The following is a 14950-nucleotide window of genomic DNA, read 5'->3' on the forward strand; positions in this document are numbered from 1 at the left end:
AGTATATTTTGATTTTTAGTTGTGTTGTGAGCATTTAGTCATGAATTAAAATGAAGGAAATGGTTGTTGTTTCATGTTCTTTTGATGAAAAATGGAAGATAGGTGAAGTTGAGCCAAACAAATGAGCATGCATGTGCCTTAGATGTTAAAGGAAAAATCAGCTAACATGTTGTGCTTTAAAATGATGAAATGGAGATTATACTTAAGTAAAATCATAGATATGTGATGATTGATTGGTGATATACATGTTTAAATAACATGCATGCAAGATAGGTGTATGAAAGAGTGATTTGGTAATAAATCTGCTTGGGACAGCAGCAGTAACGTGATTTTGGAAAATCACCATAAATTGTGGGAGATGAATTAGAAGCTGAATAAATTATGTAATTAAAGCTTAATGAGTCTAGTTTCAAATGGAATAAACGACAACATATTTTGAGTTCTGTACAATGAGAAATTTGATTCGTAATGAAGAGTGGTCAGATTAGTCAAACAGTGAAACATGGGAAACTTTGAGAAAAATCTGGTATTGATTGGCTAGACCAAAATTCTGAAAATTTTATGGATAGAAGATATATGAGTCTATTTTAGGAAAATTAACGGAACTTGATTTGGAGTTTCGTAGCTCCAGTTATAAATAATTTAGTGACTGTTGCTCAGGAAGACAGATTGCAGTGAAATTATGATTATGTGGTAAACATTGACAAAAATTTGTTAATGAGTTGCTTATTGATTTCTTATAAGCTTACTATGATCTGTAGGTGTGGTTGACCGAATATTGTAAGGGGTTAATACGTAGTTTGTATTTGAATAGTTAGATTAACGTGTTAGTAATCCAATTGTAGGCGGTTCGTGTGTGGATCTCACAAGATATCGTCGCAAACAGTGTGTAACTAACACCCTCTTTCTTAGTCTAGATCGGCAAAAGTCGAAAAGTCGAAATGCCGAAAACCGTATTTTGTAGATTTTCGAGTGTGCGAATGCTCGTGAGGTAAATCTATTAATGTTTTTGGTAAGCTGCAATGTTTGGACCGCAAAGTGCATGATTTGCACCTCGATATTTTTGGGCTTAATGGGCCAAAATTGAATGATGGGCCAACTGCCCAATTAGGTAAGAACCCTCGGTATGTGATTCTCGTTAGTACGTGAAAAGTAGGAATATGATTGAAAACCCTAAAATAGATAAATTACTGAAATACCTTTAAAAGTGGAAAATTTACGCTTTACCCCTAAGAGATAAATTACCAAATACCCCTAGGGTTAAATTGACCTAAATGCATGTTTGATCGTTGTTATTTATGCATGCCATGATGTTATTATCGATGCATGGGACTGGGATATTGACGGAGGAAGTACTGAAAGTGGCTTGTCCACGTACTGGAGGCTTTGCCTCAATTTACTGTTAACTGAGCAGCAAGGTCGCAGAATGTGGAGTGTTAATGGGTGGGTTGAGCTATTCCCACATGGAGTGTATGGCTGGTACGGGTGGAGTGTAGTGGTTGGTGGGTTGAGTAGTCTCCCAAATGGGCTTGCATATGTTTACCGATGTTGCATGTATTTTGAAATGGGCCTATGGGCCCCATCATTATCTGAATAAGGGCTAAGGCCCGGTTTATTGTAATCAAAAGGGCTCGCCCCAGACCACTATTACTGAATGGGCTTAGGCCCAATGGGCTTGAGCTGACTTGGATTTTGAATGGGTTTTCCTTACACACCGAGTTTCCCAAACTCACCCTTTTATTTTCATCCACGCAGAAATCCCCAACTATAGTGGGCTTGGAGTCGTGAGAGAATTTGGAGTGGCCACCGCTTTGAAAGTTTGATTTTCTTCCGTGAACTGGACATCCTTTTAATTACGTTTGAGGTTTTGGGCTTTTAAATGTAATAAGGCCGCTTATTTATTTTTGATGGTTTTATATGTTTTATTAAGATAGGTAATATTTATATTTGATGTTGAAATTGGATAGCTTTAAAGGCGTTTTCAAAAACAAGAATTGTTTTCAAAATAACACAAAACAAGCAAAGCTTCCATAATGAAGATATTTTTCAAAGTTAATCACTTTTCCTAAAAAGGACTTAATCAAATCGGTTTCCTAGAAATATACATGACGTTAAGGTATGGCAATGGTGGTTTGCATGTCTAGGATTGGATCCGAAGGGAGTTTGGTACTTAAGCAGTCCGATGGACTCACCTCCTCTTTTCCGGTTTCCTACCTGGTGCACAGCTTCCATTCGCTTTAACCCTTAATGAATTAATCTTTTGAACATCAAGTACGATTTTCTGGACTTAGAATGAATTTTTTTTTTATGTTTTTGATGTGGCATGCCGGATCCGGCCATAACTTCTGGGCCGGGTTTGGGGTGCTACAACGACTCTTAGGGTATTGGGACCGCCCATGACCCTCTGGGTATTAGGGGCAACAGATCAGCTGTCAGTTTAGTTCAGTCAATCTTCCTTCTGTAGCAACATAAAAAATTCACTTTCCGGTCGCTAGTTGAGGAGGTTATTTGAAAATGGAATTTCGGTTTTAAAAAGAAAAGGAGTCACCACCGATATTTTTTCTAGGTGTGATCGGACACCTAATAAATCTTCGTTTTAGAAAAGAAAATTTATTCTTGAACAAAAATGAAGGCCGAATTTGGGTCTACGCGAAAATTCAGAGGAAAATAGAGTTCGGGAGTCGGTTACGCTCGAGGAAGATATTAGCACCCTCGCGACGCCCAAAATTGGTATCTTGTTAATTACGCGTTGTCTTAATTTTCAAAAATACAAGTTTAATTTAATATTTAATCATGATCCGACCAAGACACGAGAAATTTCAAGTTTTTGGTTTTTTGAAGGATGTCCCTTTTTTAACACGAGCCAACGTGATTCACCCAACATAGCGATGAAATCACAGACTTAATGTTAAAATCGGTACGTTGCCTTATTTATTAAAATAAAATGTTTCTAAAATAATGATAAAAAACTGATGATGTTATTGTAACAAAAATTCATAAGTAAATAAACGATGCAAAATAATGAGATGATTAATAAAAGTATTATAATATAATATTAGGATATTAGAGTAATAATAAATAATATTTACAATAAAAGGAAAAGGTAAAATGTATTAATACCATAATAAACTAATATATGTATAATAAAAATAACAATATGTACAAAAGATATATGTATACCAAATAATACACAATAATATTAAAATAAAATAATAAGTAACAATAGCGAAAATAATAAGTATAATAATAAATATAATGATATATAAAAATAATACTATATTAAAAAGTATATATATACACGTATAATAAAATATATACTAATATTAATAACAAATGTAATAGGGGTAAAATAGATATAATAATGATATGTACATATATGGTATTAAAATATATGTATATAATATAGTATTTAAAATGTATACATAATATATATATTAAGAATAATCATAATAGTAAAAACAACCATTGATAATGCAACATAAATAGATATATAGTAATAGTATATACATAATATAGTTATTAAAAATATATACGTAAGATAATATGTAAGAAAAATATATAAATAATATAATATTAAAGATATATACATAATATATATAAAAAATCATTTATACATGATATATATATATTAGCAACAATAATGATACAAAAAACAACAACTATAATACGATACATAAATACATACACATATACACATATAAATAATAATGGTATTAGAAATATACCATATATAGTATTAGAAGTATATACATAATATATATATATATACTAGAAATAATCATAATATTAAAACAACTATTAATAATACTACATAAATATACACATATATATATTAAAATATATATACATAATAATAATGATATTAAAAGTATGTACGTAATATAGTGTTAAAAATACATACATAATATAGTTATATAATATAATAGAATATATGAATAATATGATATTAACAATATATACATAATGTAAAGTTAAAAATAATATATAAAATTATATATACATAATGTCTATTAAAAGAATATACACATAATATATATGCATGTATTAAAAAAATAATATTTAAAAAATAATTATTAATAATGTTACATAAAAGTATATAAATATGCATGTTAAAAATATTAATTGAAGCTAAAACTAATACTAATACGAAGATTAATAATAGTAATAGTAACAATAATGATAATATATATGTACATGAATAGTGCTAATAACAATAATACTAAAATAATTAATTTTAATAATAAAGTAATTAAAAAGGATCGAATCGAATTAAAAATAAAAGGTTTGGGGCAAAATTGAAATAAAAAGAAGGGAAGGGGACCTATTTCAACGTGCACAAATAGTGGAGGGACTAAAAACGAAATAAACCTCTCCACCCAAAATGCGTAGCAGCATTGAGGACCAAATTGGAAAGCGCAACTAATTATAGGGCCAAATTAAAATACATAAAAAACTTGATTGAAAATCATAGAAAAAGCGGAAGGACCGCGCTCGCAATTAGCCCCTAAGAGCAAAAACACGCGGATCCTGAGTGGGTAGGGTCGGGTCGACCTGATCCAGGGCAAAACGACGTCGTTTTGGGGTTAAAGGGCAACCCCCAAAACGACGTTGTTTTGGGAATCTATAAAAAGGCCAAAATCTTCAAAAAAAATTTCATTTTTTGCATAGCAAAGAAAAAAAAGAGAGAGGGGAGAAGGAGAGGCGAATTCCGGCCACAAGGCCGGTCGCCGTCCACGTCTGGTTGCTGGATCAGTGTCTTGCCAAGTCATGCGGTGGTAAAAAAAGGTAAAAATTTCCTATCTTTTTTTTATTCTTTTATTTTCCTTTTTATTTACTATTTATGAAAATACATAGGTATGTATGATTCGAAAATAAATAAAAATAAAAAGATTTAAATCACCTTAGGCTTTTGATATTGATGTTTTGGTTGCCCGATTGGTGTTATTCTAGTGTTTTGATTTTCCCCGAATCATTGCTTGTATATGTTTAAATCTATTTTTTTGTATTGATGAAGAAAATAACCGAAAAGATTTTCTGTTACAATGGTTTCCATTCGGCTTTATAGCCGATTTTGTTGTTCATACACTGTCTATTTCCTATTTTTGCGCTGCTATTGCGTGCTCTTTTGTTTTGCAGGTGGTGGTTGAACGGTGGAGCAGAGGTAGTGCAAGTGGACTGGCATGGGCGATGTGACGTTGGCGGCGCTGGGGGTAGGTTAGGGTTCAATTTTTTTGAAACCCTAAATCAAGCTAGTTGGGTCTAACAACTTGGGCTTACATGTGGGTTTGGGTCTATGGGATTTGAATTGGGTTAAATTTGGGTTTGGTTTTGGGTTTATTTGTTGGGTTTGGGTTGTGGGTTATGCTGGGTTTAATTGTAAACGGGTTTGATGTATGTTGGGCTTAAAGTGTAAACGGGCCCAAAATTGGCCTACAACACCTTCTCTTCAAAAATCCCGCCCAAAATAGTTTATGCATATGTATGTATGTATGCAGTCAGATGTACACAATCAGAATACTAGTCTCAAACAATTATTTAGAAGTAGACGCTCACATCCAATCAGTTAGTTACAGAATCAGTCTTAAGTACACTCGTAACTTGAATTCAGTAGCAATTGCAAAATAAGCTCGCATATCAATGACACGTATTCAAACAGTCAGACAGAACTAGTTGCATACACACTCACCCAGCTAACCCGGGTTCAGAATCAAACATGTCACATAACCAATCACAATTAACACATTATCCAAACTCAGATCAGCGTTGTAAATACCCTCACTAGAGCTCCTTCGAGGGTTGGAATACATAGAGTCACAATTGCACTTAAATTTGACCTAAAATCATTATTTGGCGAGATAGGGCTACACACCCGTATGCTTCAGCCGTGTAGAGCAATCCAAACCATGTGAGGCTCCAAACGCCCATGTAAAGGATAGCACACGACCATGTGACATAGGCACACGCCCGTGTGAAGCAGAGACACGACTATGTGAACAGGCCGTGTAACTCACTGTCCAATTTCGCTAAATTAAAGTGCAGGGCAGACACGGCTGTGTGAGGGTCTCACACGCCCGTGTGCCAACTAGACATGGCTGTGTGTTACGAAACACACACTCGTGTGGGATCCCTAAATCCCCAAATCAGCCACACAGCCGTGTGGCCAGGCTGTGTGACTTCAAATATCTGAAACCCTAATTTCCAAACCCACATGCCCATGTGCCTAGGGGACACAGCCGTGTGAATTTCGACAAAATCCCCAAATCGGCCACACAGCTGTGTGGCATCCAATTTGGCCCGGAAACCCTAGTTCCCAAATCCACATGACTGTCTACCACGGCACACGCCCGTGTAGCTGTTGGAGAGGTCATGAAACCACCCCAAATCAGCCCCGAAAACACCGTTTTAGCCACCCAAACTGTCCCTAACCTTAACCACATCAAGAACATATCACAATATAACGTGTTTTCCTCACTTCCAGCGATCGAAACCCAAAAACCTTCGGGTTATCACATATTCAAGAAAAGTCGCACGTAAACTTTGCAAAATTAAACAATGTAGTTAAAGTTTGAATCCTTCACCTGATTGAACGACGAAGAAGACGATAGAGGTGCGACAATCCGAAATCTGTAAGCAAACGATTCAAAAGCAAAGAGAATGCACAAATTGAAAGTCCAAGGAAAAAGAACAAAAAGAAAAGAAAAACCAAGAAGCAGAGAGAACTAACGTGGAAAAGACAAGAAAAATAATAAAAATAAAATAAAATAATTAATTATTACCACTAACTAAAAATAAAACAAAATAAAAAAGACTCCCAAAATGCACACATAGTGACTCAAACCAAAAAACTTAATTAACACTCCATTTAACCACTAAACCAATAAGCCCATTCTTATCACTATAGTGCACAACTAATCACTTATCACTTATGTGCGGCCTCCTTACTGCCCCTATGCTTAAATCTTTTAACTTCTAAGCCCAAAAATTCGGAACGTTACACTTAAAATTTTATAATAACCCGACCGACCCATAATTAAATCTACTCATTGTATGCTTGAATTAGAAATTTCACAACAAAACTAAATTAAAACCTATTTGAGTGATTGAAAAGTTGATAAATAGCGGGAAATATTTCATGGAACTACCAAATATTGCAAAATTTTGAAGGTATAAATTAACCCCTTCACTAAAAATTTTCAATCTACACTAATCCCACCTCACAGTTTTTTACCTAAAGTATGACTAACTAACGCATCATTTATAATCATCAAAGTGACATTATAACTATGCCCCACTGGGTTTTTTTTTTTTTTACCTCACCAAAAAACTCCGACCCCCACTAATAGGTTTAATTCCATTTTAGTCCCTTTACTAAATTGAAATTAGAGATTTAATCCTTTACTTCTATATAATTTGACCCTTTATTTTTATAATGTTATTGGTAGGTACAAATTGATATCGCTATTAGTTGATGTTGTTAAAGTGATGACGTGAATTTTTTTTAACAACTTTAAGCATTTGACTAAGATTGAAATTTATTATTTGTTTAACAAAATTGATTGATTTCTATATCTCTGATTGTATGATGGAATAATAGTAAAAAAAAATAATTTTGTATCATCACTTTAATGACAGCAACCAACGATCGGTGATATTGATTTTGGACCTATTAATAACATTATAAAAAATGAAAGAATTAAATTACACTAAATTAATATAGAATATTGTATAGGTTTAGTAATGCAATTTTCCCATTAGTAATAAAATAAAAATGCTGGTATTTGTTTTGGGGATTTTAAATTGAAATATGATATGGAAATTTCCATATCCTATATATAAATATCACCATCTTTTCATTTCTCATACTTGCTCTTCTTCTCCCTCATTTGCTTGCACGGCTGGGCGTAGTTTAAGCGGAGAGGGTGTGCAGGATTAAAGGGTCACCATTGTTTCCAACATGATGCTTAATAATAAGTTTTTGTTCTTATCAGCTTTGTTTTGCATTGCTGTAGCTGGCGTTTTAGGCCAAGCTCCTCCTACTCCTAGTAATCCTCCGACATCCACGCCGGCGCCGCCGACTCCGCCCGCTTCCACACCTCCACCTACTACTCAACCACCTCCAACACCCACAACTACTTCTCCGCCACCAGCTTCCTCTCCTCCTCCTACTTCATCACCACCTCCAGTGACAGCTTCTCCACCACCAGTTTCCACTCCTCCTCCAGCGACTCCCCCGTCCGTTAGCTCCCCACCACCAGCTTCTCCTCCCCCGGCTACTCCACCTCCCGCAACTCCCCCACCGGCTTCTCCACCGCCGGCTACCCCACCACCTGCTTCTCCCCCTCCTGCTACTCCTCCACCAGCAACTCCTCCTCCAGCTACCCCACCACCAGCTCCTTTGGCTTCTCCTCCTGCCACGGTTCCAGCTCCGGCCCCTAGCAAGACCAAAGCTAAGTCTCCAGCACTATCACCTTCGGCCTCCAGCCCACCGTCTCCATCAAATGAGGCCCCTACTCCCAGCCTCGGCGCTTCTTCACCAGGCCCTGCTGGAACCGATACGGTATGTATATCTATATGTATATGTATATGCATATTCTCTTATGGGGTTTAAAATTTAAGTATGTCTAATATAGCAAAAATATAGAGGGTGTTCTTAATTCTAACGTAAACTCTGACATGGAAAGCTTTAATTAGACCTCAGGTAGGATCAACACACACATATCATATTAATGGCATCTATAAATTTTGTTGAAATTTATCTATATTTATAATTAATTAATTCTATCTATGTCTATACTTCAAAAATATTTAACTAAAACCCAATTTATTTTTTAAATATTTTTAATATTATAGTCTAAATTCATTTTTCAAATTTAATATATTTTTATCCAAAAACATGTTTAGCTTTCAATGGATGAAGCTATTTTTTTTTTGCATATCCAATTATAATAATAGTGGGAAAAAATATGAATACAAGATGTTATTTGATTATTGCAGAGTGGAGTAGAGAAAACATGGTCCATAAGAAAGATGGTGTGGAGCTTGGTGATTGGATGGGGTATCCTCAGTTTAATGCTTTAAACCAAGAAGTCTTTTCTTCACCATTTGTGTCTTAGCTATGGTTTTTGTTTTCAGTGTTTTAATTTCCATTATATATTGTTACTGGCTTAAGTCTCTTTGATGGGGCTTTTTCCTATGCATATTTGAGCTTACATTTATTTATATATATTTGTATTCTTTGGGAGATTTTTTTTGAGGGGAGCTTTTATATTTTTCATTTGTATTGGAGGGACTTCTATTGTTTCTTTTTGTATGGGATTTTGTGTTGGCGGCTGCCTACTTCCTTCTCTCATCATTCTTTTTTTTAATTATTTTTTCGGGTTTTTTATCATTCAACATTTAATTTAATATTCAAATAGATGATTGAATAAAAGTTTGAAGAAAACCTTTAAACACATAAAAAAAAGTAAAATAAAGAGAGAAATAAACACAAATTCAAAACATGAGACAAAAGATAAGTAAATAAAGAATCAATATAAATTCACAAATCCTATTTGCAAGCCTCATTCAAAGAATAATTTTATTCAACAGTTAATCCGATATAACTATTAGCAAAAGCTCAATCTAACCTCTTGCAATAATAATTGTAGCTGCAAACAAATTAATCTCCCCAAATACCTCACATTATATACAGTATTAAATGAGGAAGTTGATCAACACTCTATTTATATGCTAATACAAAAGAACAAGGAGTGTCTAAATACACCCAAATAACTCAACGAGGAAGTAGCAGTCTATTTATAAACTAGTAAAAAAGTCTCCTCTTAGCAGATTTTGTGGAGATAAAATCACTAATTTAATGCATAATAATTTGAGATAAAAACCTCCAAAATTCATCTCAAAATACAATCTTATATAAGAAAATTCATCAGCATAATTCACAAGATAATGTTTAAAGAATAAGGATGAGGGTAAACCTTAATGGATAAGGGCATGATGATCTCATAGTTCCTTCAATCATCCAAATTCGACCACCATTTATTTGCTTATAAGAAAACAATTATGGAGATCAAGTCAAAATGTCAACATTTAATCTTGAGCAATTTTGAAGGTATGCTCAAATTATTGTCCAAAGGGCAAATTATTGTCCAAAGGGTACAATTAAGTTATTTATTTTTTAATTAAATTATAGCGTAAAACTTTAAAGGTTACAATCTGTTCAAATTTTTTTATTATTCATATATTTAGAATTTAATCTTTATACTTTTATTTTCGAAATTTAGTTTTTCGCTTTTCAATTTAAAAATTTAGGTCCATTTGTTAATACTGTTAAAATTCTTTTGTGTTAGTTAGGCATTTTGAAAAAAAATAAACTTGGTATGCACGTAACAAAAAAAAACATTGTAATGTACATAAATTCAATAAAAAATTTAAGAGTGCTAACAATTCTTAAAAATTCATATATTAATCATTTTAATTAGAATAAAATATTTAGGCTAACTAATGGCATTATAAAATTGAGATATTAAATTATGTCAAAATTAAAGTATATAGATTAAATCTCAAATTTAAATAAAATAGAGGATCATATTGAAATTACCCATTCTTATAATCTAAAAAGTAAAAAAAAAAATTCTAAAAGCTTTAGTGCCTTTACTATATAGTTGTATAGATGTCATGGAAAGGGTAGTTAAAATGGAACCATGAATGTATGGGTGGGCAATGGGGAGATGTGACCATGTATAGATGTCATGGAAAGGGTAGTTAAAATGGAACCATGAATGTATGGGTGGGCAATGGGGAGATGTGACCATGGTACCATGTGGATGTTGTTGGCAATGGCATGGCTATAATGTCTACCACATGATGAAAATAAAGTAATTGAAATTAATGATTACAACTTTATTTTAAAGTCCTTACGAGTATTATTCCTATCAAAATAAATGTGTTGGATAACTTGGGTAGTTAAAGCTAAATGTAATAATTGATTGGCTTAAAGCGATTTAAGAGGGTTAGTCACAACTTCTCTTTTATTCTTCAACTTTCTTCTTTGGATCTTGTTTTGAGTTAATGTTTAGAGACATTTTGGCTGTCCTTGAATGGGGTGGTGAGAGCATTTCTTTGAGTAATATAATGAAATTGTAAATAATATTTCTTTGATGGAATTTTGATCGGATCATTACTTGATGTTTTGGCTAGATCTTGTAACGAATCTTTGATTTTGCTTTGAAAACTTTGTGTCTTGTGAGATGAAGCGGAGATTGATTATCTTTTTTTTGTTTTTAAGTATTTTGTAGGTATTGATTATTTAGTATCAAGCTTGGAATATCAAATTTATGAAATCAAATTTCTATTTTTGAGTTTGTGTTTATCAAGTTTAAGTTATGTTAAGATGTGATTCTGCTTTAAATGATGACAACGACCTCTTCTGTTGGGGATAAACCCGTATAAGCAATGAACAAGAAAAATAACGAAAAAATTGAAAAGATCGAATACACAAATTTTATGTAAAAAAACCCCTCCGAAGAGGGTAAAAACTACAGGCAAAGATAATTCACTAAATCGGCAAAAACGAAGAGTATAAAGATGGAGATAAAAGCTAAATCCCGAAACTTGAAAATAAGAACTCTCAAAACTTAAATATAAAATTCTCAGAAAGCTTGTAAAAGCTAATACTTAAATGTGTTATGGGTTAATCTTTCTAGGGTAGAAAAAAGGGCCTATTTATAGGCTAAATTCGTAAGTCAAATAATCTTAAAATAATCTACACTAATCAGAGTTCGACCAGAACAAATAATCAGAATTTAACTGGAAGAAGAAAATCAAGAAAATTGCAATGTCTCCTATGGTGTCGTCGCGACATCCAAGACTCCTTATCACGACGTCACTCTCTATTTGTGTTTTAATTTAACCAAAATGCGAAGCATATTCTACATCTTTTCTATATTGATCTATGATTTTGTAGGAGTTATTTAATTTAGGCAACATAGTTTTAGCTTTATTTGGTTTTGGACCCAACAACAATACTATTATTTTGAATCATATGCATGGGCCAAGTTCTTGAGTGATGTGGGTCCACTAAGTTGACGCGTATGGAGCCTGCTGACTTTGAGACTTTTAGGCCCATCTAAAGCCCCATGATTGTCTATGAGGGAGTTGGTGCTTACAAATAATTTAATTTTACATATTCAAATGTAAAAAACAAATCTAAACTGAAATTTTACACATAATTTATACAACGTGAGATTCAAACTTGAGATTTTTAAATTATCAAAACCTCGACCATGCCATCTAGCTAAAACCTCATTGACATACATGTGAAATTTAAAAACTTCAACACTATTACAAATAATTTCCCATATTTCAATCAACCATGGTGTCTCCCCAAAAAGAAATTATTATGAATGTTGCAACAACTATATTTTATCAATCTGGTCCTAGTCCCTCTTATTGTCCCTTTTATTAACCATCTTTCTCCAATAAATTTGTAGCAGAAAAAGAAATTAAGTTTCCCTCTTTTCCCTCATTGAAAGCAATGCATGTTCAAGTCAACTGAGATACTATCTTGCTCCATTGCTTCACCATGCACTGCCATTAATATGGGATTTTTCTCCCTTTACTCTCTTAAATATCCATCTATACTTCACGTCTAAATTATATTTACAATATAGGCATATATATCATTACGATCAGAATTAATCATTACAATACATATTTGTATATATGCGTATATATTCAAGTTGGTATCTTCGTATTAACATCGTTAGTTTATATTGACATATGATAGCTTCTCAATATGCAATGTGGTGGACATTAATTAAAAAATACTTAATACTAAGAAATATCAAAACTTTGTAAATAAATAATGTAATGCAATAAAATAATACATATAATTAATTTGTGCATTTTACATAGAAGAAAATTAGTTAAATATATATAATCTTAAAAGTTATATTTATATTTACAATATATACGTTTATATCATTACGATCAAAGTCAATCATTACAATGTATAAATGAACTGATAACAAAAATATATTCAAACAAAAATTAGTTAAATATATGCGTTTATATCAGATTCAAAACAAATCTAAACTAAAAATCTAAATATGATTTATATAAATTAAGACTCAAACTTGATATTTTAAAATTTCCAAACCTTCAACCATGGATGCCACCAACCCAAAACCTAGCCTGCATACTTGTGAAATATATAAAATGCAACTCAATAGTTTCCCAAATTTCAATTAGTAAAGGTTAGAGGTGTTTATGGGTGAGTCAAGTATTGTATAATATTAACACATTTTATATTTGTCTAAGCTTGGCTCGACCTGACTCTAAATATGTGTCTAAAATTTAGTTTAAATTTTCCTAGATTTATAAATGGTTAATCCAAATCTGTTTTAGGCACGCTCATATTATTTTTTTAAAAATATATTATTTTTAATTTAATATTTTATATGGTTTTTTTATTAAAAATTTAAATTTAGACATCTTTGTTATAATGTTACCTAGTATTGTATTATCATAGATATATATTTAATTTCATGTGATATAATTTACATAATATATACATAAAATAAAAATATAATACAAAAGTATAGAATGGGTGGGTCGAGCTAAGTTCGAGCCTTAAATATTAAAGTTTAGGTCTAGCCTTTATTTTTAATCAGCCTACTTTTTGCCGAAACTCATTTTGTGGGTATCGTCTTTTTATCTAAACCCTTCGTATTTTGAGTAACCTTCAAACCAATAACCCGACTTATGGATAGGTGATAGACTCTCCCACCACTTACCCAAAACAATTTTTATGAATGTTGCAACAATTAGATTTTATCAATGTTGTACAAGTCCCTCGTATTGTCCTTTTCTTAACCATCTTCAATAAATTTTTAGCAAAAAAAAAATAAATTAAGTTTCCCCTTTCCCCCCATTGAAAGCAACGTACGTTGAAGTCAACTGAGATACCCTCTTGCTCCATTGCTCCACCATGCACTGCCATTAATATGGTTTTTTTTACCCCTTCACTCTCATAAATATCTATGTTTTTACCACTTTCACGTACAAATTTCCTTTGCCGACACTCTAATATGAATTGACATTGCTAACTTTTATTCCATATTATATTGTGTATTATCCACATGTATTTTTGAAGTGCTCAACAATGTCCACCAGTTTAACAACGCTCCCTAAATATCCTGCTGCAACTTATGAAGATGGGAAAAAAAATACAAAAAGAAACCATAAGATAGATAAAATGTAGATACTAGTTTTAATTATGAGGAATAGTGTGGTGATTGCTCATCTCATCCTTTATTATATGGTTGAGGGTTCGATCTCTGCTCAAGGGAATAAAACATTTTATGACTAATCGTTTGCACCCATGGCAAGAGGATTAGTCATTGCCGTTAGCGATAGATACCTTGATTACGACAAAAAAAATGTAGATACTAGTTTTACTACTAATCTTTTATCTCTTTTTAGAGCAATAAGGTGAATTGCACTCCCAAAGATGATAAAAAGGTTAACTATGAATAAGTAAAAATATTGTTTCACTTAATTCTTTTTCCGAAAGAACATTTTTTGTTTAAAATAATTGTTGTTCAAAATAATCGTCGTTGAGAATAGCTAGTTCAAAACAACTATGTTCAGAATAAAGCTCTAGTTTAAATAGCTGTGAGTATAGTTGTCATTTGGGAACAACTAATGTTCAAAACAATTTTTGTTTAGAATATCCATAATTCAAAACAATTTCTATTTAGAACAATTGTGAGTTTCTTTTTCTTTCTTTTTTTTAAAGATGAGTCATTATTCAAAATAATCTCTTTAAAGAAAAGCATCATTGCAAAACGATTCTTGCTTGAAACAACCACTACTAAGGATGGCTATGTTGAGAACAATTCACGTTTGGAATAAGTAAAAATAACCCTTATTCAGGAACAACTCTCATTCA

The 14950-nt window shown here is 32.5% G+C and overlaps 1 protein-coding gene across 1 annotated transcript; it reads left to right on the forward strand.

Annotated features, from left to right (window-relative positions):
- The first annotated feature begins 7705 nt into the window (after positions 1-7705).
- On the forward strand, positions 7706-9349 carry LOC108484359 (classical arabinogalactan protein 9-like). Its single transcript, XM_017788118.2, has 2 exons — positions 7706-8557; positions 8995-9349. Exons 1-2 carry the CDS (start codon positions 7955-7957, stop codon positions 9076-9078), a joined length of 687 nt encoding a protein of 228 aa, XP_017643607.1. The 5' UTR covers positions 7706-7954; the 3' UTR covers positions 9079-9349.
- The last annotated feature ends 5601 nt before the right edge of the window (positions 9350-14950 follow it).

This window comes from Gossypium arboreum, chromosome 13 (assembly GCF_025698485.1).
Source record: "Gossypium arboreum isolate Shixiya-1 chromosome 13, ASM2569848v2, whole genome shotgun sequence".
In the NCBI taxonomy this organism is placed as follows: Eukaryota; Viridiplantae; Streptophyta; class Magnoliopsida; order Malvales; family Malvaceae; genus Gossypium; species Gossypium arboreum.

Coding starts and splice junctions, on each gene's coding strand:
- LOC108484359 (XM_017788118.2), top strand. CDS start 7,955: ATGATGCTTAATAATAAGTTTTTGTTCTTATCAGCTTTGTTTTGCATT. Junction 8,558..8,994: donor GCCCTGCTGGAACCGATACG/GTATGTATATCT, acceptor TGATTATTGCAG/AGTGGAGTAGAGAAAACATG.